Below are 18014 nucleotides of genomic sequence, written 5' to 3'. Positions count from 1 at the left end.
AGTAACAGCAGCAGCAGCAGCCGTAGTAACAGCAGCAGCAGCAGCAGCAGTAGCCGTAGTAACAGCAGCAGCAGTAACAACAACAGCAGCCGCCGTAGTAACAACAGCCGTAGTAACAACAGCAGCAGCAGTAACAGCAGCAGCAGCAGTAACAACAACAGCAGCAGCAGTAACAACAACAGCAGCAGCAGTAACAACAACAGCAGCAGCAGCAGCCGTAGTAACAGCAGCAGCAGCAGTAGTAACAACAGCAGCAGCAGTAGTAACAACAACAGCAGCAGCAGTAGTAACAACAGCAGCAGCAGCAGTAGTAACAACAGCAGCAGCAGTAACAGCAGCAGCAGCCGTAGTAACAGCAGCAGCAGCAGTAGTAACAGCAGCAGCAGTAGTAACAACAACAGCAGCAGCAGTAGTAACAACAGCAGCAGCAGCAGCCGTAGTAACAGCAGCAGCAGCCGTAGTAACAGCAGCAGCAGCCGTAGTAACAGCAGCAGCAGCCGTAGTAACAGCAGCAGCAGCCGTAGTAACAGCAGCAGCAGCAGCAGTAGTAACAACAACAGCAGCAGCAGCAGCAGCCGTAGTAACAGCAGCAGCAGCCGTAGTAACAGCAGCAGCAGCCGTAGTAACAACAGCAGCAGTAGTAACAGCAGCAGCAGCCGTAGTAACAGCAGCAGCAGCCGTAGTAACAGCAGCAGCAGCCGTAGTAACAGCAGCAGCAGCCGTAGTAACAGCAGCAGCAGCCGTAGTAACAGCAGCAGCAGCCGTAGTAACAGCAGCAGCAGCCGTAGTAACAACAGCAGCAGCAGCAGCCGTAGTAACAGCAGCAGCAGCCGTAGTAACAGCAGCAGTAGCCGTAGTAACAGCAGCAGTAGCCGTAGTAACAGCAGCAGTAGCCGTAGTAACAGCAGCAGTAGCCGTAGTAACAGCAGCAGTAGCCGTAGTAACAACAGCAGCAGCCGTAGTAACAACAGCAGCAGTAACAACAACAGCAGCAGCAGCAGTAACAACAACAGCGGCAGCAGCAGTAGTAACAACAACAGCGGCAGCAGCAGTAGTAACAACAACAGCGGCAGTAGTAACAACAACAGCGGCAGCCGTAGTAACAACAACAGCGGCAGCCGTAGTAACAACAACAGCGGCAGCCGTAGTAACAACAACAGCGGCAGCCGTAGTAACAACAACAGCAGCAGCCGTAGTAACAACAACAGCAGCAGCCGTAGTAACAACAACAGCAGCAGCCGTAGTAACAACAACAGCAGCAGCCGTAGTAACAACAGCAGCAGCCGTAGTAACAACAGCAGCAGCCGTAGTAACAACAGCGGCAGCAGCCGTAGTAGCAACAGCGGCAGCAGCCGTAGTAGCAACAGCGGCAGCAGCCGTAGTAACAACAGCGGCAGCAGCCGTAGTAACAACAGCGGCAGCAGCCGTAGTAACAGCAGTAGTAACAGCAGCGGCAGCAGCCGTAGTAACAGCAGCGGCCGTAGTAACAGCAGCAGCATCAGCCGTAGCAGCAGCAGCAACAGCAGCAGCAGCCGTAGTAACACAGCAGCAGCCGTAGTAACAGCAGCAGCAGCCGTAGTAACAACAACAGCAGCAGCAGCAGCAGCAGCAGCAGCCGTAGTAACAGCGGCAGCAGCCGTAGTAACAGCGGCAGCAGCCGTAGTAACAGCGGCAGCAGCCGTAGTAACAACAACAGCAGCAGCAGCCGTAGTAACAGCAGCAGCAGCACCAGCAACAACATCAGCAGCAGTAACAACAACAGCAGCAGCAGCAGCTGTAGTAACAGCGGCAGCAGCTGTAGTAGCAACAGCACAGCAGCAGTAGTAACAACAGCAGCAGCAGCAGCAGTAGCTAACAGCAGCAGCAGCAGCAACAGCAGCAGCTGCAGTAACAACAACAGCAGCAGCAGCAGCTGTAGTAACAGCAGCAGCAGCAGCTGTAGTAGCAGCAGCAGCAGCAGCAGCTGTAGTAGCAGCAGCAGCAGCAGCAGCAGCAGCAGCCGTAGTAGCAGCAGCAGCAGCAGCAGCAGCAGCAGCAGCCGTAGTAACAGCAGCAGCAGCCGTAGTAACAGCAGCAGCAGCAGCAGTAACAGCAGCAGCAGCAACAGCAGCAGCCGCAGCAGTAACAGCAGCAGCCGCAGCAGTAACAGCAGCAGCCGCAGCAGTAACAGCAGCAGCCGCAGCAGTAACAGCAGCAGCCGCAGCAGTAACAGCAGCAGCCGCAGCAGTAACAGCAGCAGCCGCAGCAGTAACAGCAGCAGCCGCAGCAGTAACAGCAGCAGCCGCAGCAGTAACAGCAGCAGCCGCAGCAGTAACAGCAGCAGCCGCAGCAGTAACAGCAGCCGCAGCAGTAACAACAGCCGCAGCAGTAACAACAGCCGCAGCAGTAACAACAGCCGCAGCAGTAACAACAGCCGCAGCAGTAACAACAGCCGCAGCAGTAACAACAGCCGCAGCAGTAACAGCAGCCGCAGCAGTAACACAGCAGCAGCAGTAACAGCAGCAGCAGCAGTAACAGCAGCAGCAGCAGTAACAGCAGCAGCTGTAGTAACAACAGCAGCTGTAGTAACAACAGCAGCTGTAGTAACAACAGCAGCTGTAGTAACAACAGCAGCAGCAGCAGCAGTAGTAACAGCAGCAGCAGCAGCAGCAGCAACGGCAGCAGCAGCAGCAGCAACGGCGGCAGCAGCGGCAGCAACGGCGGCAGCAGCAGCAGCAACGGCGGCAGCAGCAGCAGCAACGGCGGCAGCAGCAGCAGCAACGGCGGCAGCAGCAGCAGCAACGGCGGCAGCAGCAGCAGCAACGGCGGCAGCAGCAGCAGCAACGGCAGCAGCAGCAGCACGGCAGCAGCAGCAGCAACGGCAGCAGCAGCAGCAACGGCGGCAGCAGCAGCAGCAACGGCGCAGCAGCAGCAGCAGCGGCGGCGGCAGCAGCAGCAGCGGCAGCGGCAGCAGCGGCAACGGCGGCAGCGGCAGCAGCAGCAGCGGCAGCGGCAGCAGCAGCGGCAGCAGAAGCAGTAGCAGCGGCAGCGGCGGCAGCAGCAGCGGCAGCGGCGGCAGCAGCAGCGCAGCGGGCGCAGCAGTAGTAGTACCGTAGCGGCGGCAGCAGTAGTAGTACCGTAGCGGCGGCAGCAGTAGTAGTACCGTAGCGGCGGCAGCAGTAGTAGTACCGTAGCGGCGGCAGCAGTAGTAGTACCGTAGCGGCGGCAGCAGTAGTAGTACCGTGAGCGGCGGCAGCAGTAGTAGTACCGCAGCGGCGGCAGCAGTAGTAGTACCGTAGCGGCGGCAGCAGTAGTAGTACCGAGCGGCGGCAGCAGTAGTAGTACCGAGCGGCGGCAGCAGTAGTAGTACCGTAGCGGCGGCAGCAGTAGTAGTACCGTAGCGGCGGCAGCAGTAGTAGTACCGTAGCGGCGGCAGCAGTAGTAGTACCGTAGCGGCGCAGCAGTAGTAGTACCGTGGCGGCAGCAGTAGTAACGGCAGCAGTAGTAGCGGCAGCAGTAGTAACGGCAGCAGTAGTAACGGCAGCAGTAGTAACGGCAGCAGTAGTAACGGCAGCAGTAGTAACGGCAGCAGTAGTAACGGCAGCGCAGCGGCAGCAGTAGTAACGGCAGCAGTAGTAACGGCAGCAGTAGTAACGGCAGCAGTAGTAACGGCAGCAGTAGTAACGGCAGCAGTAGTAACGGCAGGCAGCAGTAGTAACGGCAGCAGTAGTAACGGCAGCAGTAGTAACGCAGCAGTAGTAACGGCAGCAGTAGTAACGGCAGCAGTAGTAACGGCAGCAGTAGTAACGGCAGCAGTAGTAACGGCAGCAGTAGTAACGGCAGCAGTAGTAACGGCAGCGGCAACAGCAGTAGTAGTACCGTAGTAGCAGCAGCACTAACAGAGGCTCTTTTGTTTGATGGCTCTGCTTGTTTTTGAAAGTAAAGTGAGATGCTGCTCCTCTCAGCCTCTTTGTTCTAGCCATTGGTTTTATTGATTTTGTTTTTGTGTGCTGTCTGACACTGAACCCCAACAATGGTTCAGATGCTTTGACTTTCATGGTCTTCTTGGACATGGTCTTCGCATGCGTGCGTGCGTGTGTGTGCGGGTGGGTGGGGTTTGTACAATTCGTTAAACAGCTTGGAAAATTCCAGAAAATTATGTTATGGCTTTAGAAGCTTCTGCTAATTGACATAATTTGAATCAATTGGAGGTGTACCTGTGGATGTATTTCAAGGCCTACATTCAAACTCATTGCCTCTTTGCTTGATATCATGGGTAAATCTAAAGAAATCAGACCTCCACAAGTCTGGTTTATCCCTGGGAGCAATTTACAAACGCCTGAAGGTACCACGTTCATCTGTACAAACAATAGTACGCAAGTATAAACACCATGGGACCATGCAGCCGTCATACAGGACTGAGACAGGACTGAGACACGTTCTGTATCCTAAAGACGAATGTACTTTGGTGCGAAAAGTGCAAATCAATCCCAGAACTGCAGCAAAGGACCCTGTGAAGATGCTGGAGGAAATGGGTACAAAAGTATCTTTAACCACAGTAAAACGAGTCCTATATCGACATAACCTGAAAGGCCGCTCAGCAAGGAAGAAGCCACTGCTCCAAAACCGCCATAAAGCCAGACTACGGTTTGCAACTGCACATAGGGACAAAGGACGTACTTTTTGGAGAATTGTACTCTCGTCTGATGAAACAAAAATAGAACTGTTTGGGCATAATGACCATCATTATGTTTGGCGGAAAAAGGGGGAGGCTTGCAAGCCGAAGAACACCATCCCAAACGTGAAGCACAGGGGTGGCAACATCAAGTTGTGGTGGTGCTTTGCTGCAGGAGGGACTGGTGCACTTCACAAAATAGATGGCATCATGAGGTAGGACAATTGTGGCTATATTGTGGCAACATTTCAAGACATCAGTTAAATCTTGGTCGCAAATAGGTCTTCCAAATGGTCAATGACCCCAAGCATATTTCCAAAGTTGTGGCAAAATGGCTTAAGGACAAGAAAAGCCCTGACCTCAATCGTATAGAAAATGTGTGGGCAGACATGAAAAAGTGTGTGCGAGCAAGGAGACCTACAAACCTGACTCACTTATTCCTTCTGACAGAGTTGGTGTGAGCCAAAATGCACCCGACTTATTGTGGGAAGCTTGTGGAAGGCTAACCAAAACGTTTGACCCAAGTTAAACAATTTGAAGGCAATGCTACCAAATACTAATTAAGTGTATGTAAACTTCTGACCCACTGGGAATGCGATGAAAGAAATAAAAGCTGAAATCACTCTACTATTATTCTGACATTTCACATTCTTAAAATAAAGTGGTGATCCTAAGACTGGGAATTTTTACTAGGATTAAATGTCAGGAATTGTGAAACTCAGTTTAAATATATTTGGCTAAGGTGTATGTAAACTTCCAACTGTATATACTGTATACCTGCCAGTACCTGCAACAAGACAGACAGCTGTGCAGTGTTGGGGTATATCAGTGTTGTTCCACACTGTTGTTTTACTGGACTGTGTGTTTACAGAATACTCCATGCAGGACCAGAGGCTGCAGAAACACAGTTTTACCCCCAGAGGCAGCAGCAGTGACAAGTCCTCCTCTGGCCAAAGCAAACCAAAGAGCAAAGGTACTGCTGCTGGCTTCAAGTGCATGTACTAGCTAACACTATAACACTTTAACATGGTGTTAGTGTGCTGATGGTTCTGTCATTGGGAAATAATATCATTAAGGCATGATGACTGAATTTTGGAAAATTGAAGTTTGGCAAGATTCCATTTGTGTGAATGGTCCATTTGGATTCCAGAGCTGATGTGAATGGTTTGGAGTGGTGAGAGTTACTGAACCATTGTGTTCCTTGCATGGCTACTGACCTGCACAGTGTTCTGATGATCTGCCTCCGTTCCCTCTCTCTATGCCTTTCTGTCTCCCTCCTCTCCCCACCTATCCCCACCTATCCTGCTGTCATTAAAGAACGCCTCATAATAATGGCTGCAATGGAGCAAATGGAATGGTATTGAAAAACATGGTTTTCATGGGTTTGATACCATTCCATTTACTCCATTCCAGCCGCTATTATGAGGCATTCTCCCCCCAGCAGCCTCCACTGCAGCAAACACACACCTGCTTCTTTTCTGTTTCTCTTCTGACTTGTGTTATCTCCAGGCTTAGGTCTTCAGTGTGGGAGTAGAAGCAAGTCAGAATTGTATTATACTTTAAATGGCAGCTCTGTTGACCACCCAGTCCAGGCCAAATCCAAAAGCACATGGTACATTGATGAAGGTAAAGCCCCAGCAAGATACAGTACTGAGACTCCCATCTGTCTTGATAGCAGGGTCCTGTTAATGCATGGTTGTTCTACAGTATTCATTTACCAATCAGTGAAGAAAATAAATAATGCGTTTGATCTTTAACTTAATTGTTGTATTGTTTAGGTAGATAACATTATTTAAATTTTTACTGTGATTTGATTAAAAAAGCTTGCTATCAAGACTAGGGCTGTGGTGATACCAGTATCCAATATATTTTTTCCATTGCAAAAATAAAAACATGAAGCAGATCACTCTTTTGGTTCTTTTTAAAATACCTGCTGTATGTAAAATAGTGTGTTCTATAGCTTGGAAAATAAATAAATGTGACTGGATGACAACACAACGGGGGTTGTTTTCCTAAAGTTAAATCCGCTTTGTGTTTTGTTTCCTTGAGACTATGCTAACGAGTATCGCGATACTGGAATTGTCCCGGCCCTGATGAAGACCCTTCACTGAGAGTCCTCCATCTATTCATTCCCATTAACTGTGAGATCCACCTGCATAGTGCAATTGCGGTGTCATGGTCTTCTTCAAATCACAAAGGCTTTTAATAATGCTTTAACATTTCTTACATTTATTCACTCTCAAAATAATTAAATTAGGTAAAATACTGTACTTTATTCTTGATGGTTTCCTGTAAGCATTAGTGTAAGCCTTCAGTACTTGGTTTAAGTGAGGACGTGGATATGTTTCATGGGGGATGGTGTGGGGTAGTTTAGGTAGGTAGCCTACATGCGGTCAAATATAGTTTTCCTTACAGCGTGGTGGTGGTGATGAATGGATAATTACACAAGTGAAACCAAGGGATTGAAAATGATTGAGTGATGTAAAGCCTGTGTGTAAAGTTATGGAGCTATCAGTGGACTCTAGGGTGAGGAAGACCCAGTGGAGATGACTCCTCTGTCGCAGGAATGAGAGAAGTCCTGTCCAGCTGTTTCATCACCTCTGTTTTTGTTTTTCATCACTGCCTTCTTACCCATATGTTCAGGTCAATCATATTCATATTTGATGGTGTATTGTACTTTCCATTGGTGACGTGATGATCTTATGACTCACCCATCTTGTCTGGATTATTCTGTGGCTGTCTCCATGTGGAGGCATTTAGATTTTCTCACACACTCTCAGTGCCCCAACTATTAACGTTTTTCAACTCCCATGGGAGGTAAATTAAAACGTTCTTGTGTCACACAAGATATATTTTGTGGTTCTGTTTACAGTGAATGTAAGTGTATCCACTTTATAGTGAAAGGTCACATTTGGTTTGCTAATGCTGATATGAAGCTGTGACACCACCTGCACACTCCCTATTCACAACATTGGCAAAAAAAACTAATTAATATCTGATGAGTCCACAATGCTAGAAGCTCTCTGTCAGTGTAATATCTGCTGCAGTGAAAATTGATTGTTTGTTGTTTTCCTCTGCAGTAGGGGAAGACCCTGCCAAGTCCCTCACAGACACGCCCCCTGACTTCAATGAAACCACACCTCCTACCAGGGCCCCGCCCTCTGCTTCCTTGTCCAATGACAACAAGTTCCACTCCCTGCCCTTCAGCCTGAGCCGTAAGACTGGGCCCAATGGCAGCATGTGCCATGGACCCCTCTCGCTCTCCGTGCAGTCAGTGATGGGAGAGCAGATGCCAGAGCCCCCATTGCCCAGCCCTCCCTCCCCGAGGCCCCCCTCACCCCCCAGCTCTCGCGGGGGTGGGGGAGTGCCTGGTCTGGAGGTGGGGTCCCTAGTGGAGGTGAAGGAGAACCCGCCCCTGTGTGGGGTCATCCGCTGGGTGGGGCTCCCCCCGGGACTACCAGAGCCACTGGCTGGCCTGGAGCTGGTGAGAGATCATTACACTGACTGGAAGTATTGTCTCTTTGTCGTCTCTGAGACCTGGCTATTTTATCTTATGTTTTTCCCAATAACATTGTCACAGCAAGTGAACTAAAGAATTTCAGGAAAACTTCAGAGAAACCAACATTTGGTTAATTGAATGGTAGAATCATCCAAATCCAGTATCATTACTAGCTATATGTTTGGTTTAATAGCATACAGGTAACTGTACTCAACATCATGATGGCCTTGTCTGCTTCTGCTCTCTCAGGAGGAAGAGTGTGTTGGCTGTACAGACGGCACCTTTCAAGGTACCCGTTACTTCAACTGCGCGCCCAAGAAGGCCCTGTTTGTGAAGCTGAAATGTTGCCGGCCGGACTCCCGTTTCCCCTCCCTACACCACTCCTCCAACCCCATTGAGAGATGCAACTCTATCGGTGAGTCACTGATGTCACCTGTCAGTCCTGCGCTGAATTACAAATTGACCCCTAGGTACTCCCTAAGATTTGACGGGTAAAGGCTATACAGGGACATTTCCACCCAGCTAAGCAGTCCGGCCCTGGATTGTCAACTTAAACTTCACTGTTTGTGTCTGTCCAGCTTTCGGGGGTTATCTGAGTGAGGTGGTGCATGAGAACACTCCTCCACGCACTGAGAATGACGGTCTAGACATCATGGTGGGCAAGAAGAAAGGTATCCAGGGACACTACAACTCCTGCTACCTGGACTCTACACTCTTCTGGTGAGGACATAGAAAAGAGATCTGAGTTTTCACTTCTTCCTCGCGTGTATTATTATAGAGTTCTTAACCTCATTCCTATGTCACTGTAGTGAGTTTTTTTTTAAGTCTCTCAACAGGGAGTCATGTTTATTCTTTCCCTCCTTTCCCCTCTTTAGCCTGTTTTCCTTCAGCTCAGTCCTGGACACAGTTCTGCTGAGGCCGAGGTCCAAGACTGACGTAGAGTATTACCGAGAGACACAGGAGCTGCTACGCACAGAGATAGTCAACCCCCTGCGCATGTAAGTAGGAAACTGCCCTTCGTGTTTTGTTCAGACACATTCATTCAGTATAATGTCATGTGGCAAACCAATGCTTAACATGTCATTTCTAAGCACTTTCATTTGTTTTCTAGACACAGCCAAGTATCATAACTGTGAGATCCTCTGATTCTATTTGTATTTGTCTTGGTAGACATGGCTATGTGTGTGCCACTAAAGTGATGAAGCTCAGAAGGATACTGGAGAAGGTAGAAGCTGCCTCAGGGTTCACATCTGAAGAAAAAGGTGTCTAATGCCTTTATCAAAATATTAAAGATTTGGGGTTTTGTTATTAATGTCATAAACTTCTAAATGTTTTAAGCTTGTTATTAACTTAATGGTCACCTCACAGATCCTGAGGAGTTCCTCAATATTCTGTTCCATCACATATTGAGGGTGGACCCCTTACTCAAGCTGAGGTCAGTCTACATTAAACCTACTCCTAAACATATCCTCTTGTTATTGCTTATCTAAACTATTTCTGCTAATAGTATACACATTTTAATAATATTTATACATGCATCTAAGATGAGCTCAAATTAGTATGATTTCCAATGCATTACACATGATATTCTGTTTGTGTCTGTCGGGTCTAGGACGGCAGGTCAGAAGGTTCAGGACTGCTACTTCTACCAGATCTTCATGGATAAGAAGGACAAAGTGGGCGTGCCAACCAGCCAGCAGCTCATAGAGTGGTCCTTCATCAACAGTGACCTCAAGTTTGCTGAGGTGACCTGTCTGTATGTCTGGCTGGCTGTCTGTCAGTGGTTGGGTTGCTCAGAGGTGAATGATTTTCTGATTGCAATCAAGAAGCAATTCACTCTAGGAGCATGAAGGGAGAGTCAACTTGACTATCAATTCTAATGATTAGCTGAGTTAATCAATGACCGGCTGAGCTACTATGGGAAATTGGCAGGATCAGTAGTTTGTAGAACACACATACAGTTCTCTTTTGTGGAATTTTAGTGGGATTTTGTTTGTTATGTAATGGCTGTTCCTCAGTAAGGTAAGATGGTGCTGACAGATATGGCAGCTCTGCTTCTAGGTCCAAAGCAACTTTGCCGTATTTTGTTTTTTGTTTTTTTGTGTTATTTCTTACATTATTAGCCCATCATTTTGGGGGTGTTATTACATACAGCCGTAAGAACTTTTGGATATCAGAGTGGTGGTAACTCGCCAGAATTACAACCAGGAATACGACTTTCTCGAATTGGATCCTTTGTTCGTACCCTCCAGGGTAATTGAACTTATTCCAGAGCCTGCTCCAAAACACCGCCTGCGGAGAAGAGGTATTCAGAGTGGAATTCTTGTCCGACTCCGGAGGCGTGCACACCATCCACCGCTTATATTACCTGCTAATGTTCAGTCTCTGGAAAATAAAGTAGACGAGCTCAGAGCGAGGATCTCTTTCCAGAGAGACATCAGGGATTGTAACATAACCATGTTTCACAGAAACAGAGCTATCTCGGGATGTACTGAGTTCTCAATACATCGCGCAGACGGGAATAAAGAACTCTCCGGGAAGAAGAAAGGCGGGGGTATATGTTTCATGAATAACTACTCATGGCGTGACTGTGATAACATACAGAAACTCAAGTCCTTTTGTTCACCCGACCTAAAATCCGCCACAATCAAATGCTGACTGAATTAACTCCCAAGAGAATTTTCTTTGGTTATAGTCACAGCCGTGTAAATTCCCTCTCACGTCGATACCACGGCGGCTCTCAAAGAACTACACTGGACTTTATGCAAACTGGAAACCACGTATCCTGAGGCTGGATTTATTGTAGCTTTTAACAAAGCAAATTTGAGGAAAACGCTATCGAAGTTTTACCAACTGTAGTACTCGCTCTAGAAAAACATTGGACCACTGCTTCTCAATTTTTCAAAATGCCTACAAGGCCCTCCCCCACCCTCGCTTTGACAAATCTGAACATGACTCCATTTTGTTCCTCCCTTCCTATAGGCAGAAACAGAGGAAGTGCCCTTGCTAAGGTCTATTCAACGCTGGTCTGACCAATCGGAATCCATGCTTCAAGATTGTTTTGATCACATGGACTGGGATATGTTGCGCATAGCCTCTGAGAATAACATTGACGAATACACTGATACGGTGACTGAGTTCATCAGGAAGTGTATAGGAGGTGTTGTACCCACTGTGACTATTAAAACCTACCCAAACCAGAAACCTTGACTAGATGGCAGCATTCACACAAAAATGAAAGTGTGAACCACCGCATTTAACCATGGCAAAATGACAGAGAATATGGCCAAATACAAACAGTGTAGTTCCCTCCCGTAAGGCAATCAAACAGGAAAAACGTCAGTACAGAGACAAAGTGGAGTTGCAATTCAACGGCTCAGACACGAGATGTATGTGGCAGGGTCTACAGACAATCACGGACTACAAAGGGAACACAGTCTTGCTTGAAGATGTCCACCATTGTTTCTGTACCCAAGAAAGCAAAGGTAACTGAACTAAATGACTATCGCCCTGTAGAACTCACTTCTGTCATCATGAAGTACTTTGAGAGACTAGTCAAGGATCATATCACCTCTACCTTACCTGACACCCTAGACCCATTTCAATTTGCTTACCGCCCCAATACATCCACAGACAATGCAATCGCCATCGCACTGCATACTGCCCTATCCCATCTGGAAAAGAGGAATACCTATGTAAGAATGCTGTTCATTGACTATAGCTCAGCATTCAACACCGTAGTGCCCTCCAAGCTCATCATTAAGCTCGGGGCCCTGTGTCTCAACCCCGCCCTGTGCAACTGCATCCTGGACTTCCTGATGGGCTGCCCCCAGGTGGTGAAGGTAGGAAACGACACCTTTACTTTGCTGATCCTCAACACCGGGGCGCCACAAGGGTGCGTGCTCAGCCCCTTCCTGTACTCCCTGTTCATCCATGACTGCGTGGCCACACACGCTTCCAACTCCATCATCAAGTTTGCAGACACAACTGTAGTAGGCCTGATTACCATCAATGACGAGACAGCCTACAGGGAGGAGGTAAGGGTCCTGGGAGAGTGGTGCCAGGAAAGTAAATTCTCACTCAACGTCAACAAAACAAAGCGCTGATCGTGGACTTCAGGAAACAGCAGAGGGAGCATGCTCCTATCCACATTGTCGGTACCTCAGTGGAGAAGGTGGAAAACTTCCCTTCGGCTTACACATCACTGAAGATCTGAAATGGTCCACCCACAGACAGTGTGGTGAAGAAGGCGCACTGTCTGTGAGAAGGCCTCTTCAACCTCAGGAGGCTGAAGAAATTTGGCTTGGCCCCTAAAACCCAAACAAACTTTCAGATGCACAAGAGCATCCTGTTGGGCTGTATCACCGCCTGGTACGGCAACTCCCAACGCATCAACAAGGGCAAACTACCTACCCTCCAGGACACGTACAGCCCCCAATGTCACAGGAAGGCCAAAAAGATCATCAAGGACATCAACCACCACTTCACCCCGCTATCACCCGGAAGGCGAGGTCAGTACAGGTACATTAACGCTGGGACCGAGAGACTGAAAAGCAGCCAATATCTCAAGACCATCAGACTTATAAATAGACATCATTAGCTATCTTCCACCCGGTTACGCAACCCTGCTCCTTAGAGGCTCCCGGCAGGCGCAGCAGTCTAAGGCACTGCATCTCAGTGCTAGAGGCGTCACTACAGACCCTGGTTCGATTCCAGGCTGTATCACAACCGGACAGGATTGGGAGTCCCATAGGGCGGCGCACAATTGGTCCAGCGTCGTCCTGGTTAGGGTTTGGAAGGGTTAGGCCATCATTGTACATAAGAATTTCTTCTTAACTGACTTGCCTAGTTAAATAAAGATTAAATACATATAAAATAGGCTGCTGCCCTATATACATACTGTAGACTTGGAATCACTGGCCACTTTAATGGAACACTAGTCAATTTAATAATGTTTACATACTACTTTACTCATCTCATATTTATATACTGTATTCTATTCTACATTATTTTAGTCAATGCCACTCCGACATTGCTCGATCTAATATTTATATATTTCTTAATTTCATTCTTTTACTTTTGGATTTGTGTGAATTGTTAGATACTACTGCACTGTTGGAGCTAGGAACACAAGCATTTCACTAGATACTACTGCACTGTTGGAGCTAGGAACACAAGCATTTCACTAGATACTACTGCACTGTTGGAGCTAGGAACACAAGCATTTCGCTAGATACTACTGCACTGTTGGAGCTAGGAACACAAGCATTTCGCTAGATACTACTGCACTGTTGGAGCTAGGAACACAAGCATTTCGCTAGATACTACTGCACTGTTGGAGCTAGGAACACAAGCATTTCGCTAGATACTACTGCACTGTTGGAGCTAGGAACACAAGCATTTCGCTAGATACTACTGCACTGTTGGAGCTAGGAACACAAGCATTTCGCTAGATACTACTGCACTGTTGGAGCTAGGAACACAAGCATTTCGCTAGATACTACTGCACTGTTGGAGCTAGGAACACAACATTTCGCTAGATACTACTGCACTGTTGGAGCTAGGAACACAAGCATTTCGCTAGATACTACTGCACTGTTGGAGCTAGGAACACAAGCATTTCGCTAGATACTACTGCACTGTTGGAGCTAGGAACACAAGCATTTCGCTAGATACTACTGCACTGTTGGAGCTAGGAACACAAGCATTTCGCTAGATACTACTGCACTGTTGGAGCTAGGAACACAAGCATTTCGCTAGATACTACTGCACTGTTGGAGCTAGGAACACAAGCATTTCGCTAGATACTACTGCACTGTTGGAGCTAGGAACACAAGCATTTCGCTACATACTACTGCACTGTTGGAGCTAGGAACACAAGCATTTTGCTACACCAGCAATAACATCTGCTAAATATGTATATGTGACCAATACAATTTGATGTGGTGACTTCATGCATCTTCTCTCTGTTCAGGCTCCTTCCTGCCTTATCATCCAAATGCCTCGCTTTGGGAAGGACTTCAAGATGTTCAACAAGATCTTCCCCTCACTAGAGTTAGACATCACAGACTTACTTGAAGACAGTGCGTAAAAAGTAATTTTATTTGAATGTGGTTGAAGTTTGATTATCATTATTGATTGTGATAACTTTTCCATATCATAAATCTACTGTTCTCCATCGACATATGGTTGTGTGTGGGTGTGTATAGTCAACCCTCAACCCTGTGCTTCTCTCTCAGCTCCCAGGGATTGTCGAATCTGCGGGGTCTGGCTCTGTATGAATGCAGGGAGTGCTACGAGGACGGTGACATCACTGCCGGGAAGATAAAACAGTTCTGTGAAAAGTGCAATACACAGGTAACCGACAGAGGGTGCCATTTCCCCAACATATAAACTAAGAGGATCTTGCAGTAGTTGTAAAGCAGTGTAGTTCCAGTACAATCCACTTGGGGGCGACAAGTCCTAAGGAATGCCTGAGTTTCATGTGACTTTCTAAGTTGTATTTTATACTGGGTGGTTTGAGCCCTGAATGCTGATCGGCTGATACCTGTGGTATAAGGTCTGATATACCACGGCTATGACAAAACATGTATTTTTACTTCTCTAATTACGTTGGTAATCAGTTTATAATAGCAATAAGGCACCCCGGGGTTTTGGTATATGACCAATATACCACGGCTAAAGGCTGTATCCAGGCACTTCTCGCTGCGTCGTGCCTAAGAACAGCCATTAGCCGTGGTATATTGGCCATATACCATACCCCCTTGTGCCTTATTGATTAAATAACGTATAGCTGAAGACAAAAATATTTACCTTTAACTTTGAGGCACATTTGTGAATATATGTGTAATTGATTTTTTTTAAACTAATGAATTGTGAAACTTGTCATTCTTCAGTTTTATTCTTTACTCTGTAGTTGCCATCGATCTGTGAGAACTGTTATTAGACCGATTTATAACTAGTGATTAGAAATACTTACAAAATCCCTAAGAAATAGGTAAATACTTATTTCCAACCATTATGTGTATGTGTCATACGTGTATGTGTTCCCTCAGGTTCACCTCCACCCGAGGAGGAAGGCCCATCGCTACGGCAAGTTGTCCGTCCCCAAGGAACTGCAAGAGGGTGTGTGGCGGCAGGGTAGCTTCCCTCGCCAGCGGATGGAGCTGTTCGCTGTGCTCTGCATCGAGACCAGTCACTACGTAGCGTTCATCAAGTACGGCCACCAAGACTCTGCATGGCTCTTCTTCGACAGTATGGCCGACCGCGACGGTATGGGGAGAAATCTTCTTCAGGAGTTATTGGATAACTTTTCGCTTTTTGTTGTGGGGGAAGCAGTATTTTGAATAATTTAAAAGTTATTATGAACTGTCAAGCTATTTTTGATTTTGTTCATAATTATGAATAGATATTCAGCTCAATAGTAAATATTTTGGATTAATTCACACACAGAAATTATATTACATAGCAATATAACTAGAACACTTGCCATTGCTTTAATACCACAGATCTGAGTGCTCTGTCTGTGTTTGTTGTTCCACAGGAGGGCAGAATGGCTTCAACATCCCCCAGGTGTCTCCATGTCCGGAGGTGGGGGCCTATCTGAAGATGACCCCTGAGGAGCTGCACGTCCTGGACCCCAAGAGCATCCAGGGCCAGGCCCGCCGTCTGCTGTGTGACGCCTACATGTGCATGTACCAGAGCCCCACCATGAGCCTGTACAAGTAGAGCCCCTGGAGCAGGAGACTCCCAAACAGACAGACAGACAGATAGATAGACAGACGGCAGAGCTGCAGTCCAGGGCTCTCTCCCTGTGTCCCCACCTCCTCCGCAATGCCTGCCCCTGTCTCCTCTGTCTACTCTGCCCAAAGTGAAGACTATAAAAGAGAAAAGCTTATTTGCACTGTGCATTTGTTGAAGTGTTGTTGTTCTTGTTTTCCCTCTGTGGTGAACAACAAAACAAGCTGATCTTGACGTCAGTAGCTTCCCTGTGCCTCGTAGCTGAGTGGTGGGGGACGGCGGTCGATGGAGACACGAGAAGTCCGCTGAATATTATTCTCTTCCTGTGGAGAGGAAGAGGAGAGAGAGAGAGAGGGGGACAGCATGCTCGCCTCGGCTGACCAAACATGCGAAACAAAAACAAGCCATGTTGATGGAAGGACAGAGGCCACCTCATTTACCTAAAGCAGGGGGAGTCCTGCTTTTCTTAATCAGTGTAAGAGATGGGAGCGCTCCATAATTCAACTCATAGTGGAAATAATGCCATGTTCAAAACCCTCAACCAACTATGTATACGGTTTAAACAGCTTGTCTTAAGACCTCCTTAGTACCATGATACATTATGTCAGATGTGTACCACCACCAACAGTATATTTGTGTCAACCGAATATAGCATTAGGCTCAACCAGAATACTTTGGGTGGCATATTTCCCTATTATACCTTGTAGATTTCATGAAATTATGTGTGTTCCAAATGGATATATGGTAAAGGCGGCTGTATGACAGTTCTCCATGCAGTCAGAGGACAGGTCAGGTACTCTAAAGCCTGGCAGGTGTTTTTGAATTAACAGGTTGTGGAAATATTCAACTGAAATTTTAAATTGTAGATTTTTCTTTTTTGTAATTCTCAAGGCATTGTGTGTCAGCAAACTAAATTATTTTATATCTAAACTTTTAACTGCACTCAAGACATAGCAAACTCCTGCTTGGCATTTGTCATACTCAATACTTATCTATCTGATGAGACAAACAGTATATGCCTTTTGTGTCTTTTTCATACATTTGTGACAGTCAACTCTCCAACAATGGATCAAAATCAAGTAACTTAAAATACAGTATATACCTAATTATATTTTAATCTGAATATATTGACATTCTCGTATTTTCTTTTTTGAAGGAAATGTAAAAAATATATTAAATGTAATCTTTACTCCTCCCATCTCTCACCAGATATTGAATTGAGTTCTTGTGATTCATGCTGTCCCATTAATACTACTGAATGTTACCACCAGTGGCATGCTGGGTAGTGTAGTTTAATGTCACAATGAAGGCCTGATTGGGAGGTTCAATGCTTGTTTCCAGATGACTACAACCTCCACAAAGCCCCATTGTGATTGTTTTCCCAGGGACCCTCAAAGGGGACATTATTACTGTGTGTGCTTGTTTCTGCACTGCTGAAGTTTAATGCTCGTCACAGACAGACAGGAGGACTTTCTTTACTCCACTGGAGCATGTGAGTCTCTGATATGGATATCTATGAACATTGACTTGTGCATCTATCTTTAAAGTATATAACGGATGCAAATGAATGTCAGTGCTGTTCTCGTAAATGTTAACTAAATTAAAACCCCTGTTTTGAAAAGCATGAAAAGTGTTTATTTGTGTGTTGGAGATGTTTGCCATGTGCCTGGCAGTTTGCTTTGTTTGGCACGTCTGAGTACGAGTGAATTGGGGTACGCTTGTCATGTAGCTTGATTCAACTCTGGTGTCCGTGTCCTCACCTGTCACAGAGGTGCAGGTCTCATTAGCATGGTGTCTCTGTAGGGGCTCAGCACAGCGGGGATTCTGCTCTGGTTGATGCGTTTGTCAGAGAGACGGGGTGCAGATGGGACTAACCTCCCCGTGGGCAGAGACACAGCAGCTGGACACTGGTCCGACAGGGAGCTCGAAGCCCAGACAGCACATTAACACAAGGTTCTATTTTCTTCTCTTTATCACCTCAAACTACAGTCTACTGGAAAAGGCAGAAATACATTTTTTAAACCTATCTCTGATCAATCGTTATAATAGTGAAAAGGGTATGCTTTTTTGAGTCAGTCATAACTCACTGGGTACAGACATCAATTCAATGTTTATTCCACA

General features: G+C 46.8%; 1 protein-coding gene across 1 annotated transcript in view; it reads left to right on the top strand.

The window, feature by feature from the left end:
- LOC124033583 (ubiquitin carboxyl-terminal hydrolase CYLD-like) overlaps nt 1–17517 on the top strand; it is a 31378-nt gene extending 13861 nt beyond the window's left edge. The window contains 14 exon segments of the mRNA XM_046345649.1: nt 5526–5627; nt 6164–6280; nt 7735–8138; nt 8403–8568; nt 8732–8873; nt 9029–9151; nt 9324–9415; nt 9522–9588; nt 9766–9898; nt 14128–14236; nt 14393–14413; nt 14416–14510; nt 15209–15425; nt 15697–17517. Coding sequence (XP_046201605.1) covers nt 5526–5627; nt 6164–6280; nt 7735–8138; nt 8403–8568; nt 8732–8873; nt 9029–9151; nt 9324–9415; nt 9522–9588; nt 9766–9898; nt 14128–14236; nt 14393–14413; nt 14416–14510; nt 15209–15425; nt 15697–15881 — 1973 coding nt within the window. The 3' untranslated portion in view covers nt 15882–17517.
- Nucleotides 17518–18014: the final 497 nt, after the last annotated feature.

The sequence above is a fragment of the Oncorhynchus gorbuscha genome, linkage group LG04 (genome assembly GCF_021184085.1).
Source record: "Oncorhynchus gorbuscha isolate QuinsamMale2020 ecotype Even-year linkage group LG04, OgorEven_v1.0, whole genome shotgun sequence".
Taxonomy (NCBI): Eukaryota; Metazoa; Chordata; class Actinopteri; order Salmoniformes; family Salmonidae; genus Oncorhynchus; species Oncorhynchus gorbuscha.
The sequence above is the reverse complement of the archived record's forward strand: the minus strand, read 5'-3'. Positions and strand labels throughout refer to the sequence as shown.